This window comes from Poeciliopsis prolifica, unplaced genomic scaffold (assembly GCF_027474105.1).
Source record: "Poeciliopsis prolifica strain line A6 unplaced genomic scaffold, Auburn_PproV2 SCAFFOLD027, whole genome shotgun sequence".
Lineage (NCBI taxonomy): Eukaryota > Metazoa > Chordata > Actinopteri > Cyprinodontiformes > Poeciliidae > Poeciliopsis > Poeciliopsis prolifica.
In genome coordinates, this window is record NW_026562402.1 from 2854254 (window position 1) to 2873982 (window position 19729).

Below are 19729 nucleotides of genomic sequence, written 5' to 3' on the forward strand. Positions count from 1 at the left end.
AGGTAGTTTTCATACTTTATGTCAATATTAGATTCTTTTTCTTCTCTTGCTTCTTCTTTGGTTTGTCATTTTGTTTGCATTTCCTTTTAATTCCTATAAAGCACTTTATATTGCCTTGTTGCTGAAAATGTGCTATGTAAACAAAATGACAATGCATAGTCGAAATTCTTTTTATATCTCCAAATAAATTTGAGATGTCTTTAGTTCGGCTGCTTTTCTACTTAAGATATCTTAATTTAACATTCTGGTTAATCAGAGTTACTTTACTGACATCTTGAATTGGTATTGGTTGGGAGGATGAGTTTTGGGTTCTGTGTTGGGTTCTCATTTCCCACACTTGCCCGGCAGCAGCTGATCCATTTGACGGTGGACTGGCTGCGTTATCAGAGGCACCTGCCATCCAACAGCCTGATCCGCCTGAGAGTCAGAGGAGCCTGAGTGTTTGCCATCAACGGTATTTCAAAAAGACTTATTCAACATATTCAAAAGAAGTGTGAGTTTTATTTTAAAATGTTTATAAAAATTGGTTCAATTTCTATGAGAGGCTAGATAGTATATTGTATTAGTTATTTTCCACTCTTCATGTCTGCTATTCCTTTCTCTATGTAACATTTATTAACTTTGCAGATGTCCCAAATTCAGCTTTCTCACAGCTTTTTCCTCAAACAAAGTTATTTCAGCTCTCTTGACAAAAATCATGTTTAAATCTGAAGAAAAGTGATTTTGAGACACAACACTGTCACCACTCGGCCCAATACATCCTTCATTCAACCCATGAAAGACATTATAGATAAGACAAATAATAAAAACATGGCCATGTACGAGTGAGGCTCAGTTTTTGTTTTTTATTTTTATTATTTAAAGGGTAATTTAAAGGAATTTGAGATACCGTGCTGACATTTGGCAACCTGATCCTGGACTTCTAACACAATTCCGCTTGATTAACATCACACTTCACTGCTCTGTTTAGGCTTTCTCCCATTGAATTGGATTGCCTCTAGTAGAATTTTTACCAGGCCATTGTGCAGAAAACCAACCTTGTGGTTGATATTCAGAATTGTGGTCTGCCTGTAGTTTCAATTGGAAACAGGAAGTGAACCAAGCTGTTAGTCCCTGTTGGTCACTCTTCCAATTGTTGACTTAATACCAACAGCCGCCTCGGTCTGCTGGCATTTCTCTGATGCTTGTTTACAGAGCAGGCAATTTCCTGTAAGCTTGTAAGAATCAATTTGTTGTATTACAGATGTAACTGGGTGATTGGGTAAAATTAAAAATATCAGAAGCCATGCCTCCAACAAGAAATAGAGTGCTGAGCACATCCACATGGAAAAGAGTCAACTTGACTGAATCCAAAAAGATGATGAAAGAAAGAAATGTGTCTCAGCCTGACAAGCTAGGCGTGATTCAGAGTACTTAGACTAGGCTGTAAACACAACATCAATTTCTCAAAGCCTAAATACAAATCAGACATTTCGCTTCCCCACTTCCTGCACGTTCTACTTGATGCCTGCCACCATGTGGATCCACCAGTTGGCCTGTACGGTCCAGCCCAGGTGTTCACACTCTGCGATCCGCTGGAGGAAATGCTCCTTGGCCTCGGCCTCGGTTTGGTCCTCCTGCAGTGCCTCCCGCAGGTAACGCATGTCCTCGGCGGCACTCAGCTCCGGGATGCCGGTGAGCAGCATGAGGGAGAACAGCGTGACCAGCAGACGGGAGTGGGAGCGTAGTAAGAGGTAAGCCTGAGTGCAGGTATCCTGATGCAAAAAATTATATGGAAAAACATACAGAGAATACAATTAACTAGTCAGCTTTGATATGGAACTGACATCAACATTCTAACATAGACATTTGAAAAGCTCTTAACTTCAACACAATGTATGGCTCTTGTCTATTTTTTTTAACCGACTCATCTTTGAATAGCAACAAATGCTTAATGGGAAATTTTATTTATTTGGAGGAATTTGAACCAGAGGAACCTAAAACTGTCATTTGTTGTTCACAAAGTGTTTTTAGTCTGAGGTACAAAATGTATAATTTTTTTGTGCAATTTTAGGTTAATTACTGTTATAAATATGTTCTTTCAACCATGAGCCATTTGTTAAGTCGGGATACTCTAGTTAGCAATTAATTACTAACTAAATTAACAATTATTTTAATAATTGATTAATTGTGACTAACCCGATTAATTGTTTCAGCCCTAGTCATTCATTTGGAGATATGTGCACATGAAAATTGAATTCATGGGCAGTATTTTACATGAACTATTCAATTATTTTAATGATATCAATTTAAAAAACTATGCTTAGGTCCATTTCAATCTTTTTCACATTCCAAATAGAAGTGAAATGTATTGAAAGACATTTAAATGTAGAAACAAAAACAAATCTTTATTATTGCTACTCAAAAGGAAGTAAAGGATGAGACCACTTCTCATTTCTTTAAGTTTCAACATTTTAAGCACACAGTCACACACTGGGTGAGATCTTCATACCCTGAACCGCTGAAAATAGAGGCTGTTTCGACCTTTGACCCTGCCCATCACATATAAGAAGTCAGGTGTGAGGACAAACGGTGCCCGCTCCCTGCTCACTCCCAGAAAGTGCTTCCTGTTTCCCAGGATGTGACCAAAGTCGATGTGGAACAGATTTCCTGTGAAGAGGAAGGACAAAGGAAAATCCCAGTCTGGTTTCATCCATCACAGAGCTTCTTTCATCTATCACTGTTTTAAAACGACTTTAAATAAAAATCTAATTAAAACATTGTTTTTAATTTACCATATTTTAGCATTGCACAAACATCCAACAGAACATGCTGCTCACCTTGGTCTGTGATCATGATGTTGTCATTGTGTCTGTCTCCTATTCCCAGGACATAGGTGGCCACGCAGTATCCTGCACAGGACTTCACAAACCTCTCCACTGTCTTATAGTGCTGCAGTCACAAAAACATGAAGCAGCAGGTCCTCCAACCTTCTTCAATTGTTTTCTGGTAACAAATTCAATTTCTATATGATCATTCTTTAGGAATTAAGCTGAATAGGTATCTGCAAAATCTAATCCTCTGGTGCTCATGCCAGCAAACTGTGCAATCCAAGAGCCATTTTTGCCTTTAGTCTAGCAAAGTATGATTGGTTTAGAGCGAGGCACAAGTGTTATTTGACATTTTTCTTAATTAATTTACTTTTAAAAAGACAATTTGACATTTTTTGATAAATAGCTCCTTCGTAATTTAAAAATAAAACCAGTAATGTTTTTGTTTTTTAGTTTTAAAACAAAGAAAAAAATCATTTGCAGAAAATAATTAGGTTCTTTCTGTGAGATGTTTCAATTTGTGGAAAACAAAAGAAAAACATAATGACAAAATAGATTTAAAATGTCACTGGAAAATGTATGTGTTACAGGTGAAAAAAACATTAATAAGCATTTCTTATTAAATTTACATTGAAGAACTTTTATGTTTAAAGAGCCACTTGTGGCTCGATGCTGGCGAGCCACATCGCTGCCATTATTCAGTAATTTAAAGCTCAGCTGGCTCTTATGGAGCCCAAGGCCATGTTATAAAAAAACCCATTTAGAAATTAATTGGATGATAAAATTACATTCAGATGTTTATATTCCAGAGAGAAAATGACAAATTGTGGACAGAAATGGGTTTTCCAAATGGACTATAAGAAACATCATTTCAGCTGGAAAGAGAAATGATTTGGAGAGGCTTGTGTTGGATCGAACAGATGGAGCAAAAGGACACACTTTATATAATAAATATAATAAAAGACAATAACTGACTGACTTCAAATTGCTTGAAATTGACATAATTTTTGTTTTTTTTGAAGATTTCATTTATGAATCTCCACTTAATAGTTGGAGTGGAGGTGGAGACTCAAACATGACCTGTTCGTTTTCAGAACCTTGCAAAAGTATTCACACCCTTAAAATTTTACTGTTCTATCCTTTTTATATTTTTACGTTATAGACCTATACAAAGAAGATCATTGGTATTAATTAGAAGGCAAATAATGCACAGAGTTAGACTTGTTTTATTTTACAAATAAAATCTGAAAAGTGTGTCTGAATCTACTGGACTCGGACACCATCAAGGCATGGAAACCCCCTTGTAGTTTTCAAATTTTGCACAACTATAATCAATCAAAACCTAAGTCAGGTTTCACTTATTAGAAAATGTTTTGATTGTATCAAAAACAAAAAGTTTTGCCATGCTTTCAAATCTATAGTGAAAAATACTTCTGCTTGTGTTTCACTCACTATTTCCTGTAGTGGACATTTGGACTTGAGCCACTCAAACAGAGCATCGTTTCTGAAGGCTGCAGTCGTTCCGCCGTGGCTTCTCTGCACTGCAGCAATGGTCGCTGCATTCCTCACTATTTCAATCATTCCTTTGGAAAGAGATGATTTAGAAACGCTTTGAAGAATCCATTTGTGTCAATTAAATATTGAATTTAAGAATAAAAATTTCTTTATTTGTTAGGTGTATTTCATCTCTTTCTGACTAGTTGGGCATATTTTTTAATCTTACTTCTCTCTCCATAAATAAGCAATCAACATTTCCATGTGCCTCAGAGAGGAACAGCAAGCATTCTTTCACAATAGAATCATCTAGGCATAAACAAATATACCGATGTTGTGTCCTGTGGAGATGCATCCATATGGAATCAAGTTAAGGTCCAGAGATTGTTCCTGCCAGATGGACTCCATCACCACCAAGGTCTAAACACGAAGGCAAACAAATCCACAATAATTCATTCAAATGTAAAACAATATCCTTTAAGAAAATGAAAGCTGCAGATGATCTGTGTGACCTGGATGACCAGCATGTCCTGCCGGAGGTCGTCTCCCTCTTTGAAGATGATTCCGACGGGTGTGCTGGAAGTGGGCGACGGCATTGGTGAGAACTCCAACCACAGAGGCTTCTTCTTTGAGGCCATCACTTTGCATTTGTCCAGCTGCAGCAGGAGGATTCAGAAAAATCCAATTAGTTTTTTTCTTTGGGCTCCAGTTCAGCATCTGCTTCATTTCAACCACTCTAAGATGCCGGCACAGACCAGCCAAGTTCCTAACCCAGAAATCCTTACTGATCTTCTCTGAAGGATGACATTTTTTAAATGTTTCTTTTACCAAGCAAATTATCAGTTGTTTGGCTTCATTTGTTCTTTTTTTTGTCTTTACATCCTTTAACAAATGTTTGCCTGAATATTAAGGATTGACTAAAGCTCAGATTATCAAACCTATTCAAGGAACACAGTGGAGAACTGATGAGAAGAATCCTGGATTTGCACAACTAGGAAAAGATTTTTAGAGCTCATTTCTAAACAACAGTTGTACATCATACGAGTCACCACTTTACCATGATCTGGCAGAAAACCCAAACTCTCCATCCTTTAATACAATCAAGGAGCATTTGGCTTTTGATTTATAGTGTTTATATTTTAAATATTTCCTTATTTGTATCAGTGTAAATCTTACCATCTTCTATTCAGTTCCCTGCATTGATTATTGTTCCAAAGGTCTAAAATGGAACAATTTCAATTCAATTGAAATTTGTCCCAGAGGGGCAAGTTCAGTTCCTTTCACACAATTCAGACCTGATATTGGCCACATGTTCTGGGTAAAACTGGGCTGTTATGGCTGATTATAATGCTAAAGTCTAATCATCTTTTGGTAAAGTCAAAAAATAAAACCACAGGACTAAAAAGTGTCAATTCAGCACGTCATATGACACGTCACCTCATTTTCTAACACAAAGAAACCCACTGCAACAAGACCTACCAGAATTGTTCCCACTTTAATGCGGGGGTCAAAGGGCAACAGGAATTCATTTGGCAGATTACTGCTTTTGAGGAGCTCCTGCAGCTTGAGTGGAGCTGAGAAAAACAACAACACAGATTCATTTCAGAAAAAAAACATTCATCAGCCTGTTAGTATACGTTCAACACATGCTGACTGTGTTTTGCAAATCTGTGGTGTGAATAGCAAGAAAGAAAGAAACCAGGAAGGTTTGCTGTCAGTGAAGATCTGGTTAAAGAACACAGTCAGGAAAGTAGTGCCATGATTTCACATCTTCCACAGATCAGAAGAAATGTTGTCTTGGCCAGTGGCTTTGTCCTTTGCTTTAAGAACGGCCTGTTACATTTCAGCTGTCAGTATTTGTGTCACAGATCTGAGGATTGGTTTTTGCTAGGAATGGGAGGATTGCTGGTGGTTCTCACAGGACCTCTCTCCTTCCCCCCTTCATTTGCCAAGTGTGCCCAATATATTGGGTGGCACAATAATAATGTTTTTTTTTTGCGCGCTGTTGTATCCAATAGGTTATGGAAGTTACGGCTGTCATTATGTGGTATTGGTCCAGGTCGCGGCAGAGCTGGCTCTTCCTCCACGATTTGTTTCTTCTCTTGAATCGTGTCTTGCATTTTTTTGTTCCACTATGTGTGTTTGTCGATGTACTTCTGCCTTGGTTTTGCATTTCCGACGGTTGTCTTGGCTTCCTGACGCCTCTGCTCCCTTGCCTCATTCTGCATCCTGGGTTGTGGTTACATTGAAATCCATTAATCCATCTTTAAGTTCTTCCATTTCGCCTGTCTCCATCGGTAACCATTTAAATGTCTTTTGATGATTGCTGGATGATTTGCTGACACGCTCTGTCAGCAGATAAATTTCTTCAATAAGAAACTGAAACGTGCTTTTGCTTCACTTCAATCCCATTAAATCTGACTTTCAGGTCACTAAATAGAAGCTATAATCATTGAATTAAAAAAGCTTTTCTTTTTGTCTGAATGAAAAGATGTCCTCACAAACTCTTTTCTAATAGCCTGGTATTAAATCTGGCATTCCCAGATTTAATGCCATTATTATGGCACCTTGGTCATAATAATGACAAAAAAGCGCTTCCAATAATATTGGTTCCAATATAAAACTTTATGTTTTATATTGGAATTTGTCAAACTGTTTGTGCCAAATGACACATCATGTTCAACATATTATCCTCATGGTAAAAACAAGTTGATAATAAATAATGGGAAGACAGATGGGACAAGACAATGTTACAAGTTGCATATTCAAATGGGTAGAGCTGCAAATGGTCCAAGTTTTATTCACTAAATGTGATGTACCTTTGAGACACTTTTCAGATTTCTATACAAAACGTTCTGTTTCAATTTATAATCTGTTACTCTCACATATAAATCAAAAAATATGTTAAGATGAATGCTGCTCCGAGTCAAAATATTAACTTCAGAAAACACAGATACTGTACCGCTTCAGAAAACTGCCAAATCTATTGCCTTATGATTTAAAGTTTGAGGTGCTTTTCTGAGGATTCACACACTGTATTTATCTTAAAGCTCATGTTAGCAAAGAGGCATAAAAGCTTCCAGACACCATGAGAAATATATACATGATTAGATCTCCAACCTGAGGAAGGAAGGTCTGTTTTTTCTGGGTATAATCTCTTGATAATCATTGCGACTTCCTGCAGGGCCTCCACTGCCTGCACCTGCTGGGTGAAGCTGTTGATCATGGCCTGACCACAGCCCAGCAGGTAGGCCTCCAAAATCACTGCCATGCGTTGGCGGAAGTACGGGCACCCTGCAACCTCGCTGCGCACATACCAGAAGAAGAAATGTCCGATTCTCTTGCTCTGGAGAGAAAGAAATAAGTAAGATTCTCAGAGAAACAGTTGTGTATGGAAAAATTTTCAACACTGATGTATTTATGGGGGGGACGCTGAAATATACTTTTGTTATTCCTGACAAAGTTCCATGAGAATTTCCTATGCTTTTATGCAAATGTTTTAGTAACATCTTCATAAAACATAGGCCACTGCCTTTTTTGCAGCAGAAAGCTAGAAGTCACATCTCTCCTCTACTAACCCTTTCAGAACGTTTTTACCAGCGTTGCACTGAGAAATGACTCAGATGAGGAGCTTGGAGCTGCAGCTCAGAGGAGGAACTACGCCACAAAGACAGGAGGTCTACCTTAGTGCTAGCATAGCTGAATGGTTGCCATGGAAACTCAAAAGATTTCTCAAACATGTATGAAAGAAATCAAGGCACGTATGCTTTTGACGAAGGAATAAAGTAGAATAAAGTAAAACTCAAAAAAGTTGATTTTACACAATGTTGCCCCTTGAAGATGCTGTTAATTACTATTTCTCACTTTACAAATGATTGCAGTTAGGACCAGAGTTTAATTTATGCCTTTTCATTTACACATCAACGCTCAGAATGTCATGAAGGCAGTGAGTAAATGCTGCTTCCTCCATTAGACAAGTGAAAACACCATGTGATTAACTGAGCTGGTGTCTGCATGTCATAATCTATTTCATTATTCTGATAAAGAACAAGAAACACCCAGAAATTCTATTTTGACAAAACAGAGATCTAGTGTTAATCAACATCTGTCTCAAAAGTTGACATCATTTGAATAAATGTCCCTGATTTAATTACGCAAAGCAAGAAAGAAGAAAAACAATTCTAACCTTTTAAATGTATAACGTATTCTTAACATTGTGAAGGTTTTGTGATAAAAGAAATTCACATTCAGGTGTTTTGTAAAGACAAAACCATGATTTATATGTTAATGAGAATGCATACAATGTAATCATTTTCTCATAGTGTGGTAATTTTTATACACTATAAATCTAAATTCACCTGTCTCACCAGAAAACTACATACTTCAGATGACATCGGCTTCTTTTTCTCATGTAAACCTCACAGCAGCTAAAGCTTAAGAAAAAAATCCATGGAAATATACAGTGATAATAATTAAACAAAATGTTGGTTTTGAACTAAAAGGAAAATAAATACATTTTTAGCGAACAGTGATTGTAAAAAAAAAAAAGGGTCTAATTATGTTCAAGAGGGTAAGTAGAACCTCAGCAGGATCACGTCTGTGAATAGAAGAGCGTTCAGCAGCTTGCTGCTCTGGAGCAGAAGCACATGTTAACAGAATGTAATGGAGGCAATTACTAAACAATGACTTTAGAAATTAGTATGATGTCCATTACTCTGGTAAGGCCATTAAAGCCGTTCAAGTTCTGTTATGTAAAAAGATTTAATAATGGATCATTTTTTTCTTTTCTTGTGAGAAAAATATTAACAATGACAGAACATTTTAGACAGCTGCTCATCTTTATTGAAGTGGCTTTCAGATTTACCCCGAGGTCAGCCACTGACATGCATAGGAATGAAACAGAAAATTTAACTCCATCTCATGTTCTGCCTGGCTTATTCCACATGTCTTTAAAATTGCAGTTCATGGCAGTCCATTTAGAAAACATCAGGTGTTCTCACATCTGATAGTCCTGGAGACTTGGTTTGATTGGGGACCAGAATTGCAACTTTTATTACGTTTTCAGCTGGTGTGGTCCACTTTCACAATGCAAGGGTTCAGATTATCTAAACCCTTTGTAAAGCCTGTTCGTCTGCAGTGCCACTGCACCAAGAGCTACTGAAGGAATCAACAAGAAAACCTCAAAAGAAGTGGCTGAGCATAACTTCCTTCTTTGTCACATGTAAACAGAAATGAAGTGGTGTCAGATTTTAGCAGTTGTAGAATTTCTCTTTTGTCTTTGGTAAAAGATCATGAGCCATTTCTCTCTTTATCATTACACTGGCGTGTTTGGTTTGGTTACATTTAGCCAGAATGTTCTGCAGTTTGTTTGCTGCGTTTGGATTAGTCTAAGGTCCACTTGCCGTTTGCATCTGCATTTGCATGCACATTCACACCTCCCAAAATGAGCTGGACTTTCCAAGCAAACAAACTGAAGTTTGATTAAAGTGGAAACATGGCTGGTGTGAACGCAAACATCTGTTTTCTATTATCAGCCATCTTTAGGAAAATTACTAAGAAAATTAAAGGTGTTAAAACATTGTTAACATTGTTTTAATTAATCTAACTAATGTGTTTAACTTGGTGACAGAGTTACTGAAATAAATACATTTTTCAATAATATTCAGATTCTTATTGAATGAGTATATATATTCAGGTGCACTAATAGTTCAAAAATTAAAGTATTATTGATCAAAGCAGAAGGTTATGAGTTTGACATAAAATTATGTCATTATCAAGGCAATGATACAAAACATAGTGGAAAATCCTCAACAGAAAGGCTAAACATAGAATCATGGTGTTACAATATTTCAGTTGAAGCATAGACCAAAACTAAAAAACATGAAGCCAAAATGTATTTTATTTTTTATCCTTGAAACTTAACACTTTAACTAGATATTTAGCTGAGTAAACAGAAAAGAATTCAAAGGTCCAGCAGCAATGAATCTACAAACTGTTGCAGAGTTTCATTTGATATATCAAGTGAAACGAGAAGTCACATGACTCACCCGCAGAGCTCTTTGAATAAGATACCGAGCAAGAAAACTGTCGTGGTAAGGCTCCACTTTTAGGGTCTGCAAAGACAGAAAGCTTCTGATCACTTCCTGGTTGTCATTCAGCAGATTCCAATCTAAAGAGAGGACAGAGCTGTGTAACTGCATTTTTCACACAAAGATCACAAACATACCTGCACCAGCTGTAGCAAATATTTGAGCACATCATCATCTGGTAGAGTCTCCAGTCTCTTTACTGCTAGTTTCCTGACAATCTCATCTGGGAAATCCATATTTAGCAGCTCCAGCGCCACATGTACATCCAGTTCCCCAGGATCCCAGAGTCCCAGTAGCCAGTGCACGTCCTCCACCACCCTGCGATCCAACCAATTAATATTACGCAAGAAGTGGGGAAGGTTGGAGCTATACTGGACACTCTCCTCCCGAAACCTCTTGAGGTAATCCCTCTTGGTGTTAAAGACGGGTGATGGAGACCTCAGAGTTACCTTGTCAGTCTTTGGAGACTGAAGAAATTTCCCATGTGGAGAAAGAGAATCAGTGACAGGTGAAGTGCACTGGGTTGAGGAAGTAGATTTGTCAGGGAAAAGGTCCGATGTTGGACTGCCAGACCCGTCATTGTGGCTGAAGGTGTTTGGGAGAACCACAGGAAAGCTGTAACGGTCTAGAAGGAAGCTGATGGCCATGGACTCATCTATATGTGGGTTTGTAGCGGAGGACAGCTTATCGGCTTGGTAGGTGATGGCTCCATCCTCCAGGTCAGGATAGGACCACATGTGCAGGGTGTAGGGACCCTGACTCAGGAGAGACCTGGAGGAACGGACAATCACAACAAAGTTCACAGGTTTTTTATAAACTGTGCTGTTCACGTGCATTTCAGTACGTTTTGACAACAACAACAAAAAAAACATTTACTATAAATTCTCATTGAAACTCAGAATTTCATCTCTCCATCTACATTGTCATGCTCATTCTGGGTGGTGTTAATGTATTTCCAGTCTTACGGGAATGTAAAGTTGCTCCAGTTTCTCAGTCTTCCTGGAGTTTTCCTGTTAGCTAGAAGAGCTTTAGTAAATGGGCATTGTGATCATAAGCCCAAACCAGCTCAGTTCATTCTTTTTGATGGAAAAGACTGAATCTACTCCAGGCTCTACTATGATGGTGGAACTCCTCTCACACTGTCTCTAAACCTGCAGTAGTCATCTTAACAAGTACGCTTATTTCAGTGGCTTTTCCAGGATCTTATTCTTTTGATTTTGAAATTTACCTCAAGAACATGTCTGTAGGTCAAGACCTAGATGGACTGATAAATTGACACTTTTGCCTTTCGGCTCAGCTCGTTCTTCACGTTCGTGGAATGGATAGTGACTTGAGTTTGACAATCAGTTCAGAGTTAAATCACAAAAATAAAGACTTCTGACTTGATTTTGACTCCTGGCTTAAGACTTGACTCCTTCAAACATGAGAACACGCAACTGTTGATTTTTTATATAGATATATATGTAAAATCTTCTTTAATATTCTGTATTTTATTTTGTGCATGTCTTCTTCTTGAATGAAACCTTCTCATAAATGGGAAAAAGACGTCACTCACTTGTTTAACTAGTTGAACAAGTCATCGTGTTATGAAAAGTGGTGGCAGGTAGTGAGGCAGATGCTTGAGACCCAGGTAGAAATGAAAGTAATAGTGATTTTAATGATGGGCAATCCAAAACTAAACAGTCCAAAATAGTCCAGCATCCCATGCAGCATGGCTGAGCGAAAGTCAGAACTCAACCCTGGTAGCAACTAGTGTTGATACTTTTCTATCTGGTTTTGATGGAAAAGTATTGTAGCCCCACATTTACCAGACTAATATACAACAGGCACAATGTGTTCATAGTTCTCATTATTTACAATTTAGATGCCAGATTAGAACCTCTATAAAACGTACACTTCTTTTCCTGCTGTCTGTTGCATACTAGAGAGTAGTCACAGAGGCAAGGCTGCCATACTGAGACTACACCAAGATGTATGACCACCACCTGCAGGTAGGGCGAGTGAAGTATTTTCACAGAGGCAGACGGAGACAGGATCAAACCAGCAACCCACTGACTGCAGGTCAAACTCCTACCACCGGTGTCACCATTGTACAGCGTTTTAATGCAAAATACAGGAAAATCTAAATATTTATTAAGAGAAACACAATATCATGCTAAAGTTAGTGTCTACAAGACTGAATTAACTCTAAAAGTTAACTAAAGTTCTAAAAAGGTACTAAAACTCACCGGTGATCTATGAGAAGGAGGTTGACAAAGTAAAGAATCTTTGTCTTTCCTTTCTGGGTGTCTGGATGCTTGTTGACTGAAACCTTGGAGTCTCTGGATGATCCTGGCTTTGCGTCCTTGGTTGTTGGAGAGACATCGCTACCACAGGCATTAATGGTGAAGCCCAGCTTGACTCCACGAGGCAGGTCCCGGAGGAGAATGTCAAATTCCAGCCACTCATTCCAAAGTACTTCATCTCCAAAGACCTTGGGAAGGGAGGAGACTGAGCAGAGGACTTTGCCACCATAAAGTATGGATGCTTCAACATAGACAGACTGAGGGGGCTTGTTTGGCAGTTGTGGAATATCAAAGCCAAGCAATTTCACTCTAAACTTTCTGCTGCAGTCCCACAAAGAAATCATGAAGATGTCATCCAGATCTTTGCCTAGCAGACTAAGATCATCATGGGAGCTGAACTGACCACTGAAACCATCAACAAGTGGCCTGTCTACAAATCTGACAGTATCTGCAGCAAGTTGTGAGACGGGAACAACAGAAAGGTGGAGATCCTGATTGGCTTTCAAGCACTGTCGAACCCAGAGGAAATCACAAAGACTGTTTTCACCGGACAAGAACTCCTCCCTCCCTGAGACCTTCAAAACCAACTCTTCAGAAGTGTTATATTCGACCTTTTGATCTGCCATAACCCTTCTAAAAACCTCAAGAAGAAGATCTGGAGTTGCCTGCAAATCAACCTGTATGCTGAAGCTAATCTTGCTCATGTAGTGGAAGGTCAGACAAAACTTCCTGTTCAGCCATTCTTCCAGCTCATTAGGAAAGGGTGCCTGGGTAACCCAGGGCTCTGTGGCATATAGAACCTCATCCCGATTCCTCAGCTCCAGCCTTCGTGGAGATGCCAGCTTCCTGCGGGTGAGTGTAAGTTCACCAAGTCTGTCTGACGCCTCATTGTCCAGGTCATGTCCAATCAAGTAAGTCAAACACTCCTGTTGACTTTTCTTTTGTTCTGAATCACAAGCCTCCAGAGGCTTTGCTACTATGTGCGCCACTAGACACAGAGAATCATCATGTGACCATGGGATGTCTAATGTCCGGATGATCTGACAGTCATCATGGGCTTCATACCAGTCGTCCCCTCTGGCATACAACAGGATGTATTTCTCTGGATCCAATATTGCAAATGGATCAGGATGGCAGTTTTGTTCTTGTGCCTGAAAAGATGGAGTCAGATAGTTCATTATACACCAGATGTAAGTAGCCAAAAGCCATACTCAAGTAATAGTATGGCTTTAAGTAATAAACATTACTTAAAGTCATGTTTATTCAAGTTAAAGCAAAATGTAGGTGTTCGGGAAAAGTATGTGTAATAAAGTATTTCATAAAAAGTCTCAAAAATCAACCACAACAGTAAATATACCTTCATGCAGATGCGTAGCCTCAACTGGCAGATGGTGCACTGTGCAGGGAGGATGACAGTCACAGACTCATAATCCCTGTTTACACTGTTGTCTTCATCAGGCCTAAACTCGCAAATAAACTTCAGGTTGTTTTCTGAGCCACCTTGAGTTCTCAGTTCAGTTGAGGAGCCCACACATTGTGGAGGAACCGTCCAATCTGGGAAGACTGCTGTAGCCATTGCTATATTAGAAAAACCTGAGGAGAAACAAAAAGATATTCAAAGGTTAAAGTTGATAAAAGTTTTTCAAATGTTGAAAACTGCGTTGCAAGAAGAAAGCACAGCAATTATAAGATTTTAACCTCACAAAAGCTGCTGCTGAGTCCATGAGAGGTTCCACCTATATGTTAGTGAGAGAGTGTCTTCCTCTTTTTGTTGCTGCTTTTGAACTTCCTCATTCCTCTGCACAGAGGTAGACACTGATAATCATTTACTGACAAAATACAGCCGACTTCCTTCTTCTCCTTTAACAATTAAAGCAAAGACTAGGACATTTTGACGGCTACAGGCATAAAGAACACAACTGGCCAATTGGAAAAAAGCGGAAAATCTAAACTTCTGTAATTCAGCTTTAAATAACATGTAAACAGACCAGCAGTCCGCCGAGATTTACTGGAATAGTAGAAAAACCTGTTTAAGCTGTTTGGCTCAGTAGTTTGTGAAGGTATGACCTAATGTAGCTACATTTATGCTTCATTTGTTTTGTTATTTTTAATTTCATAAATGTGTTTAACTTTTTTTCATTTCTAGCAGACAACAATAATGGACACAACTCTGACCACACAACATCACCCCTGACCATTCACAACCCTGAGCAGATGATCAGCAAGCCAGACAAACAACAAAGCAGAGCATTTTAGACGGTTCAGTAAATCTAAACATCCTGTTTTGCCATCTTCAAACTTCCTTACTATGAGGATTTAGTGTGAGGTGGCTGCAGGGCTGTAGAGGAACCCATTGATATGTGTTCATTGATATTTACGATGAGTTTGCTTACAAATTCCATGAATGAGGTTCACATTTTCTAAAACCCCTCAACCTCACAATGAAGCACCAGAGATCATCCACTAATTAGAGATTTGTCCCTGAACATGTTTTCCGGTTTAGAGTTGTTGCACATTTAGCTTGAGACAAACAGTGACTAGTTTTTTCTTATGTATTTTTTAATTCCTGATTAAACTGATTCATCTTTTTATCTGTAGTAGCCGTTGAGTCTGTAGACTCAGTTCTTGTTTCAGGAAAGCAATTTTTGGGATCCATACACTATGATGATTTTTTATGGATGAAGAGTGTAAGGATGGTGGATAGTGTGCTATAGAAGAGAGCTGAGGGGTCAGATTGCCTGAGTAAAGACTTGAGAACACGTTGTGTCTAAAGATGGTAGCTTGGCAACAGAGCAATTAGCTCAGCTGAACTTATTGCTTCAGAAATAGAAATTAAACTCTCAGTGTTTCTGAATAGGAGAGCAGATTACTTATACCTGGAAATCCACATGTATTTGTAGACAAAAAGTAAGAGCCTGAATGCCTGTATCCCTGGCAACACATCTGAATCCAGATGGGCATACCAATATGAAATATGCATAATCACAACACTTTGACCTTTTTGAATTCTGCACCCACTAATTAACCAGAATTTGAAAAAGCGAACGACTGTGACTAATAAAAACTAAACAATATCTAAATAGCAATCAGCTTCTATACTTCACAAATCTGGATCAAACACCCAACAAACTGCAAAACAGCTGAAACACTGAGTGCCTTCCAGTCTCTACTGAAAACCCGCCTGTTGATAGATCCTTTTGAAAAGCAATCAATGAAACATTAATCAACATTTTGATGTGTTCTACACTTTTGTACTTTTTGTGAGTCTTTGTAATGATCTACAGCACTTTGAACTGCCCCATACACATAAACTTGATTGATTGATTGATTGATTGATTGATTGATTGACTGATTGATTGATTGATTGATTGATTGATTGATTGATTGATTGATTGATTGATTGATAAAAACCAGGAAACACAAAACTAATTAAAACTAATTGAATTAGATAAACAAAATGAGTACTGCAGCACTTATAACTCGAGAGTCAAACAGAGCTGCAAACCAAAGGCCCCAGGAGGAATCAATGTCACGCCCAGGCACGGATGGACACAGGGACTGAACAGTGAATACCAAACCAGACATTTATTGGGAAATTGCTTATTCTTGGTCAGACAGGCCAGGGTCAGAACCGGGAATCCAAATCGGGATCAGGCAGTCTCAGGGTCAGACAGACAGGGGGTCGAAGCCAGGAGGTCCTTATCCAGCGGGGAGAGTCAGGGATCGGGGACAGGAGAGGAATCTAGGTAGAGACAGACAGGTTAGATACTGTGCAGTAGCTCCAGTTACTACAGCAGGCCTGAAGGTGTTACCGCTGAGGGTTTCACAACAATCTGACGCCGTGCAGGAGGAGTTCCGTCCTAATATGGCAGCAGCTGAGGATCAGGCGGATGCCGATCAGGTGCGAGTGGTCACAGCTCAGCGGCAGCTGTGACAATCAAAGAAAAAAAGGCTGCAAAAAACATTGCTATTATGCTTGTAAAACTTCATACAATCATATAATTGCTGAAAGAATATTAAATCTTTAAAACATGTATTTCTGTCTCTTGATTTTTCTCTTCCAGTGGCCTCTAAGCAGGTGGGGTTTTGAGCTTGATATAAAAGAATTTGGTTTTACTGCTGTTTTCCAGTTTTCTGCAAAACAGTTTGTTAGGCACAGAAGCTGAATGCTGCTTCTCCATGTTTGCTTCTGGTGCTGGGGACACAGAGCAGACCAGAAACAGAACCTGAACACCTGAGTGGTCTGGAAGGTTGATTCGCCAACAGTAAATTCTTAATGTATTGTGGTAATAGGAAATTCAGTGACATAAACTTGCGAAATCATTTTGAAGTCCATCATCTGAGATACCATGAGCCAGTTAAGGACTTTAAAACTGGAGCAATGCGCTCAGTTTTTCTGGTTTTACTTCAGTTTACTTCATGATTCCTGGTGACAATGATTCTGTTGTTGAAAGACCTCCACTACGAAGACAAGAAAAAAAATTACTCAAGGACAGGATGAACCCTTTGAATGAGTTTGATAATAAATCTTTGCAACCATTTCCAGATATACAAAGGCAAGACAGCTGAATTTTTTTTTGTTTGCTTTAGAAAATCACTTTGTGTGAGTCGGTAATCAGAGTTGTTTTGCATATATTTGGGAATGTGGACAGGAAACAAACGCATATATCACAATGCAGAAGATCTGAAATACCACATGTGAGCTGAGGACTGCATGACGTTCTATGAAGTTGAATGTTTGTAAGGCTTCAATTTTTAATTCAAGGATTTCTAATTCCATAAATTTGTAGAATACATCCACAGGTGTTGCCTTGTCCTCCAACATCTGGATAAGACTCTGACATCTCCTCTGATGGCTGATAGATGATGAGCACCAGCATCATGAATGAATTATGAAAATATCTCATGTACCTGTTGGAACTGCTGAAACACAGTTCCTTTAAATCAAGGCTAAAATCACATTTGCTTAGAGCTGTCTTCAATTAATAACTAAACCTGAAAGAATTCTGGTGTGGGTCACAACTTTAGATTACTTTTTCTATTCTATTTATCCTCCCAATGTAAGGCAATGTTTGTTATTCGTTTTGTTTTTTACATTGTGCTATGCTTTTATGATGTAAATGTATTTGAAATGTGCCATACAAATAACCTTGACCTCTTCCCTCCTCAGTCTCAGCAAAGATGTCAGCCATGGATTCCCATGGAGCTCTGAGATGCAGCTTGTCTATCTGCTTTTTACTGAGAAATAATTAATGATCCTCATGTTTTCCACAAATGAAAACCAAGCCATTTCTTAAGTATTTTAGATTTTATTTTTAATTGAAGAACATAAAAACATCCCCAGCAGTACTAATTGTTTATATATATATATATATATATATATATATATATATATATATATATATATACTTCTGAATCCCGTTTAAAGGAGGCTGCTCTTTTAGAAAGGAGCAGACTTCCCCCTGCTGTTTGCAACTAAGAACTGGAGGGCTTCAGTCCAAATTCACATAATAGTGTCACCTCAAAGGAAAGACTTGTCGAGCAAAAGCATATTAGAGGAGCAAAAATGATAAGAACTGAAGATCATGGAGATGAATGGGACGTGAAGCTGCATACCTTTAGTCTTGTTCAGGTCCCTGTTCATCTACAGGGAGCTGCTGCTCTTCGAGGGAATGTCCAGGAATAAGGGGTGAAGGAGAGGGCAGTAAGGACAACAAGAAAAACATTTTTCTCTCTGTCTTTCTTTAACAAATCAGGCCCTCTCACCTGCCCACCCCCCATTCTCTCAACCTGCTGTAGAGGAGGGGTAACTGTAGGAAGTTCTGGGCCAGGCAGAGAGTCAGCTGTCGCCGTCACTCAGTTAGCAGACTGACTCTGAAAGAGGGGGTGACCTCAGATGAACAGAATGGAAGCTGGAGTCCTCTGGGGGAGGTGGGATATGAGTGAGAGAGAAGGTGGGAGTGGGAAAAGATGTGTTGATCAAAAGGTTTGATTAGTGTGAGTGTGCATGCATGTGTCTGTGTTGCCCCCAGGATGGACTGGTGACCTCTCCAGAGTGACCCCACCCGTTGATCACTTAGTCCTCAAGACTCCTCTAGTGATAAGCGTGTATGATGATGGATGGATGGATGGATGGATGGACGGACGGACGGATGGACGAACGGATGGACGGGCGGATGGACGGATGCATGGATGTGTACAAACGTTTTTCAAAGTTAGCAAAAGTGCTAAGCTAAAAATTAGCACATATAAGTAGATGAGCAGACCATCCCTGATACACACCTTTACCATTTTTTTGCAGTGCAATGCAAAAGTAATCACACCTGTGAACTAGTATTGCCACCAGAGTCTATTAGTATGACTTGCATCAGAGAATCCTTTACAACTTCACTGTTGGACTGTTTAGAATTGTATTTGAAATGTAATATGTATGGATTTGTATCTGTGGATATGTATGTAATTTTTTTATTTATTTATTTTTTCCTGTTGTGGGGAACGGGGCCCGACGAATACCCGTGGTTAAACGAACGGTGGAGTCCGGCGGTAACAGACGCTTAAATTCCGTGACAAAAAGAAAAGAAAAAAAAAAAACCCTTGGTATTTTATTCTATGTTGCATGCCTTTGTGTTTTGTGTTTATGATGTAAAGCACTTTGAAATGCCTTGTAGCTGAAATGTGCTATACAAATAAAATTTGATTGATTGATTGATTGATTAAGATACTTCTGACTGAGTGGAAATGGCCACCAAAGGTATTATTGAAATGAAATCTTGTTCTAAATAGAGAAGAAGATTTTTATCCTGTTCCATTGTCGATAAGCACAGAAGCAAAACTGCTAAACTGAGATACAACGTGTGGTGCAGCTGAATGAGAGCACAACACTCCTCAGGTTGCAGAGGTTGTAGAAACAAAAGTAAGTCAGCAGTGTGGACAGCAAAACAGAGACATGGGTGTGTCAACGGAGCTGGAATTGGTTGGGGGATTAAGAATCTGTGCCTATAGAGAGGTGATAATCCCTGCATATTTTGGGAAATCAATATGAGTGGGCGCA

General features: G+C 38.9%; 1 protein-coding gene across 1 annotated transcript; it reads right to left on the bottom strand.

The window, feature by feature from the left end:
• Window positions 1-825: 825 nt before the first annotated feature.
• Window positions 826-14425, bottom strand: si:rp71-17i16.5 (phosphatidylinositol 4,5-bisphosphate 3-kinase catalytic subunit gamma isoform). Its single transcript, XM_055048326.1, has 13 exons — window positions 14377-14425; window positions 14036-14271; window positions 12622-13829; window positions 10531-11164; window positions 10352-10417; window positions 7425-7650; window positions 5784-5878; window positions 4817-4960; window positions 4634-4724; window positions 4263-4393; window positions 2820-2931; window positions 2492-2649; window positions 826-1754 (listed from the first exon to the last, which is right to left on the bottom strand). Exons 2-13 carry the CDS (start codon window positions 14252-14254, stop codon window positions 1497-1499), a joined length of 3342 nt encoding a protein of 1113 aa, XP_054904301.1. The 5' UTR covers window positions 14255-14271; window positions 14377-14425; the 3' UTR covers window positions 826-1496.
• Window positions 14426-19729: the final 5304 nt, after the last annotated feature.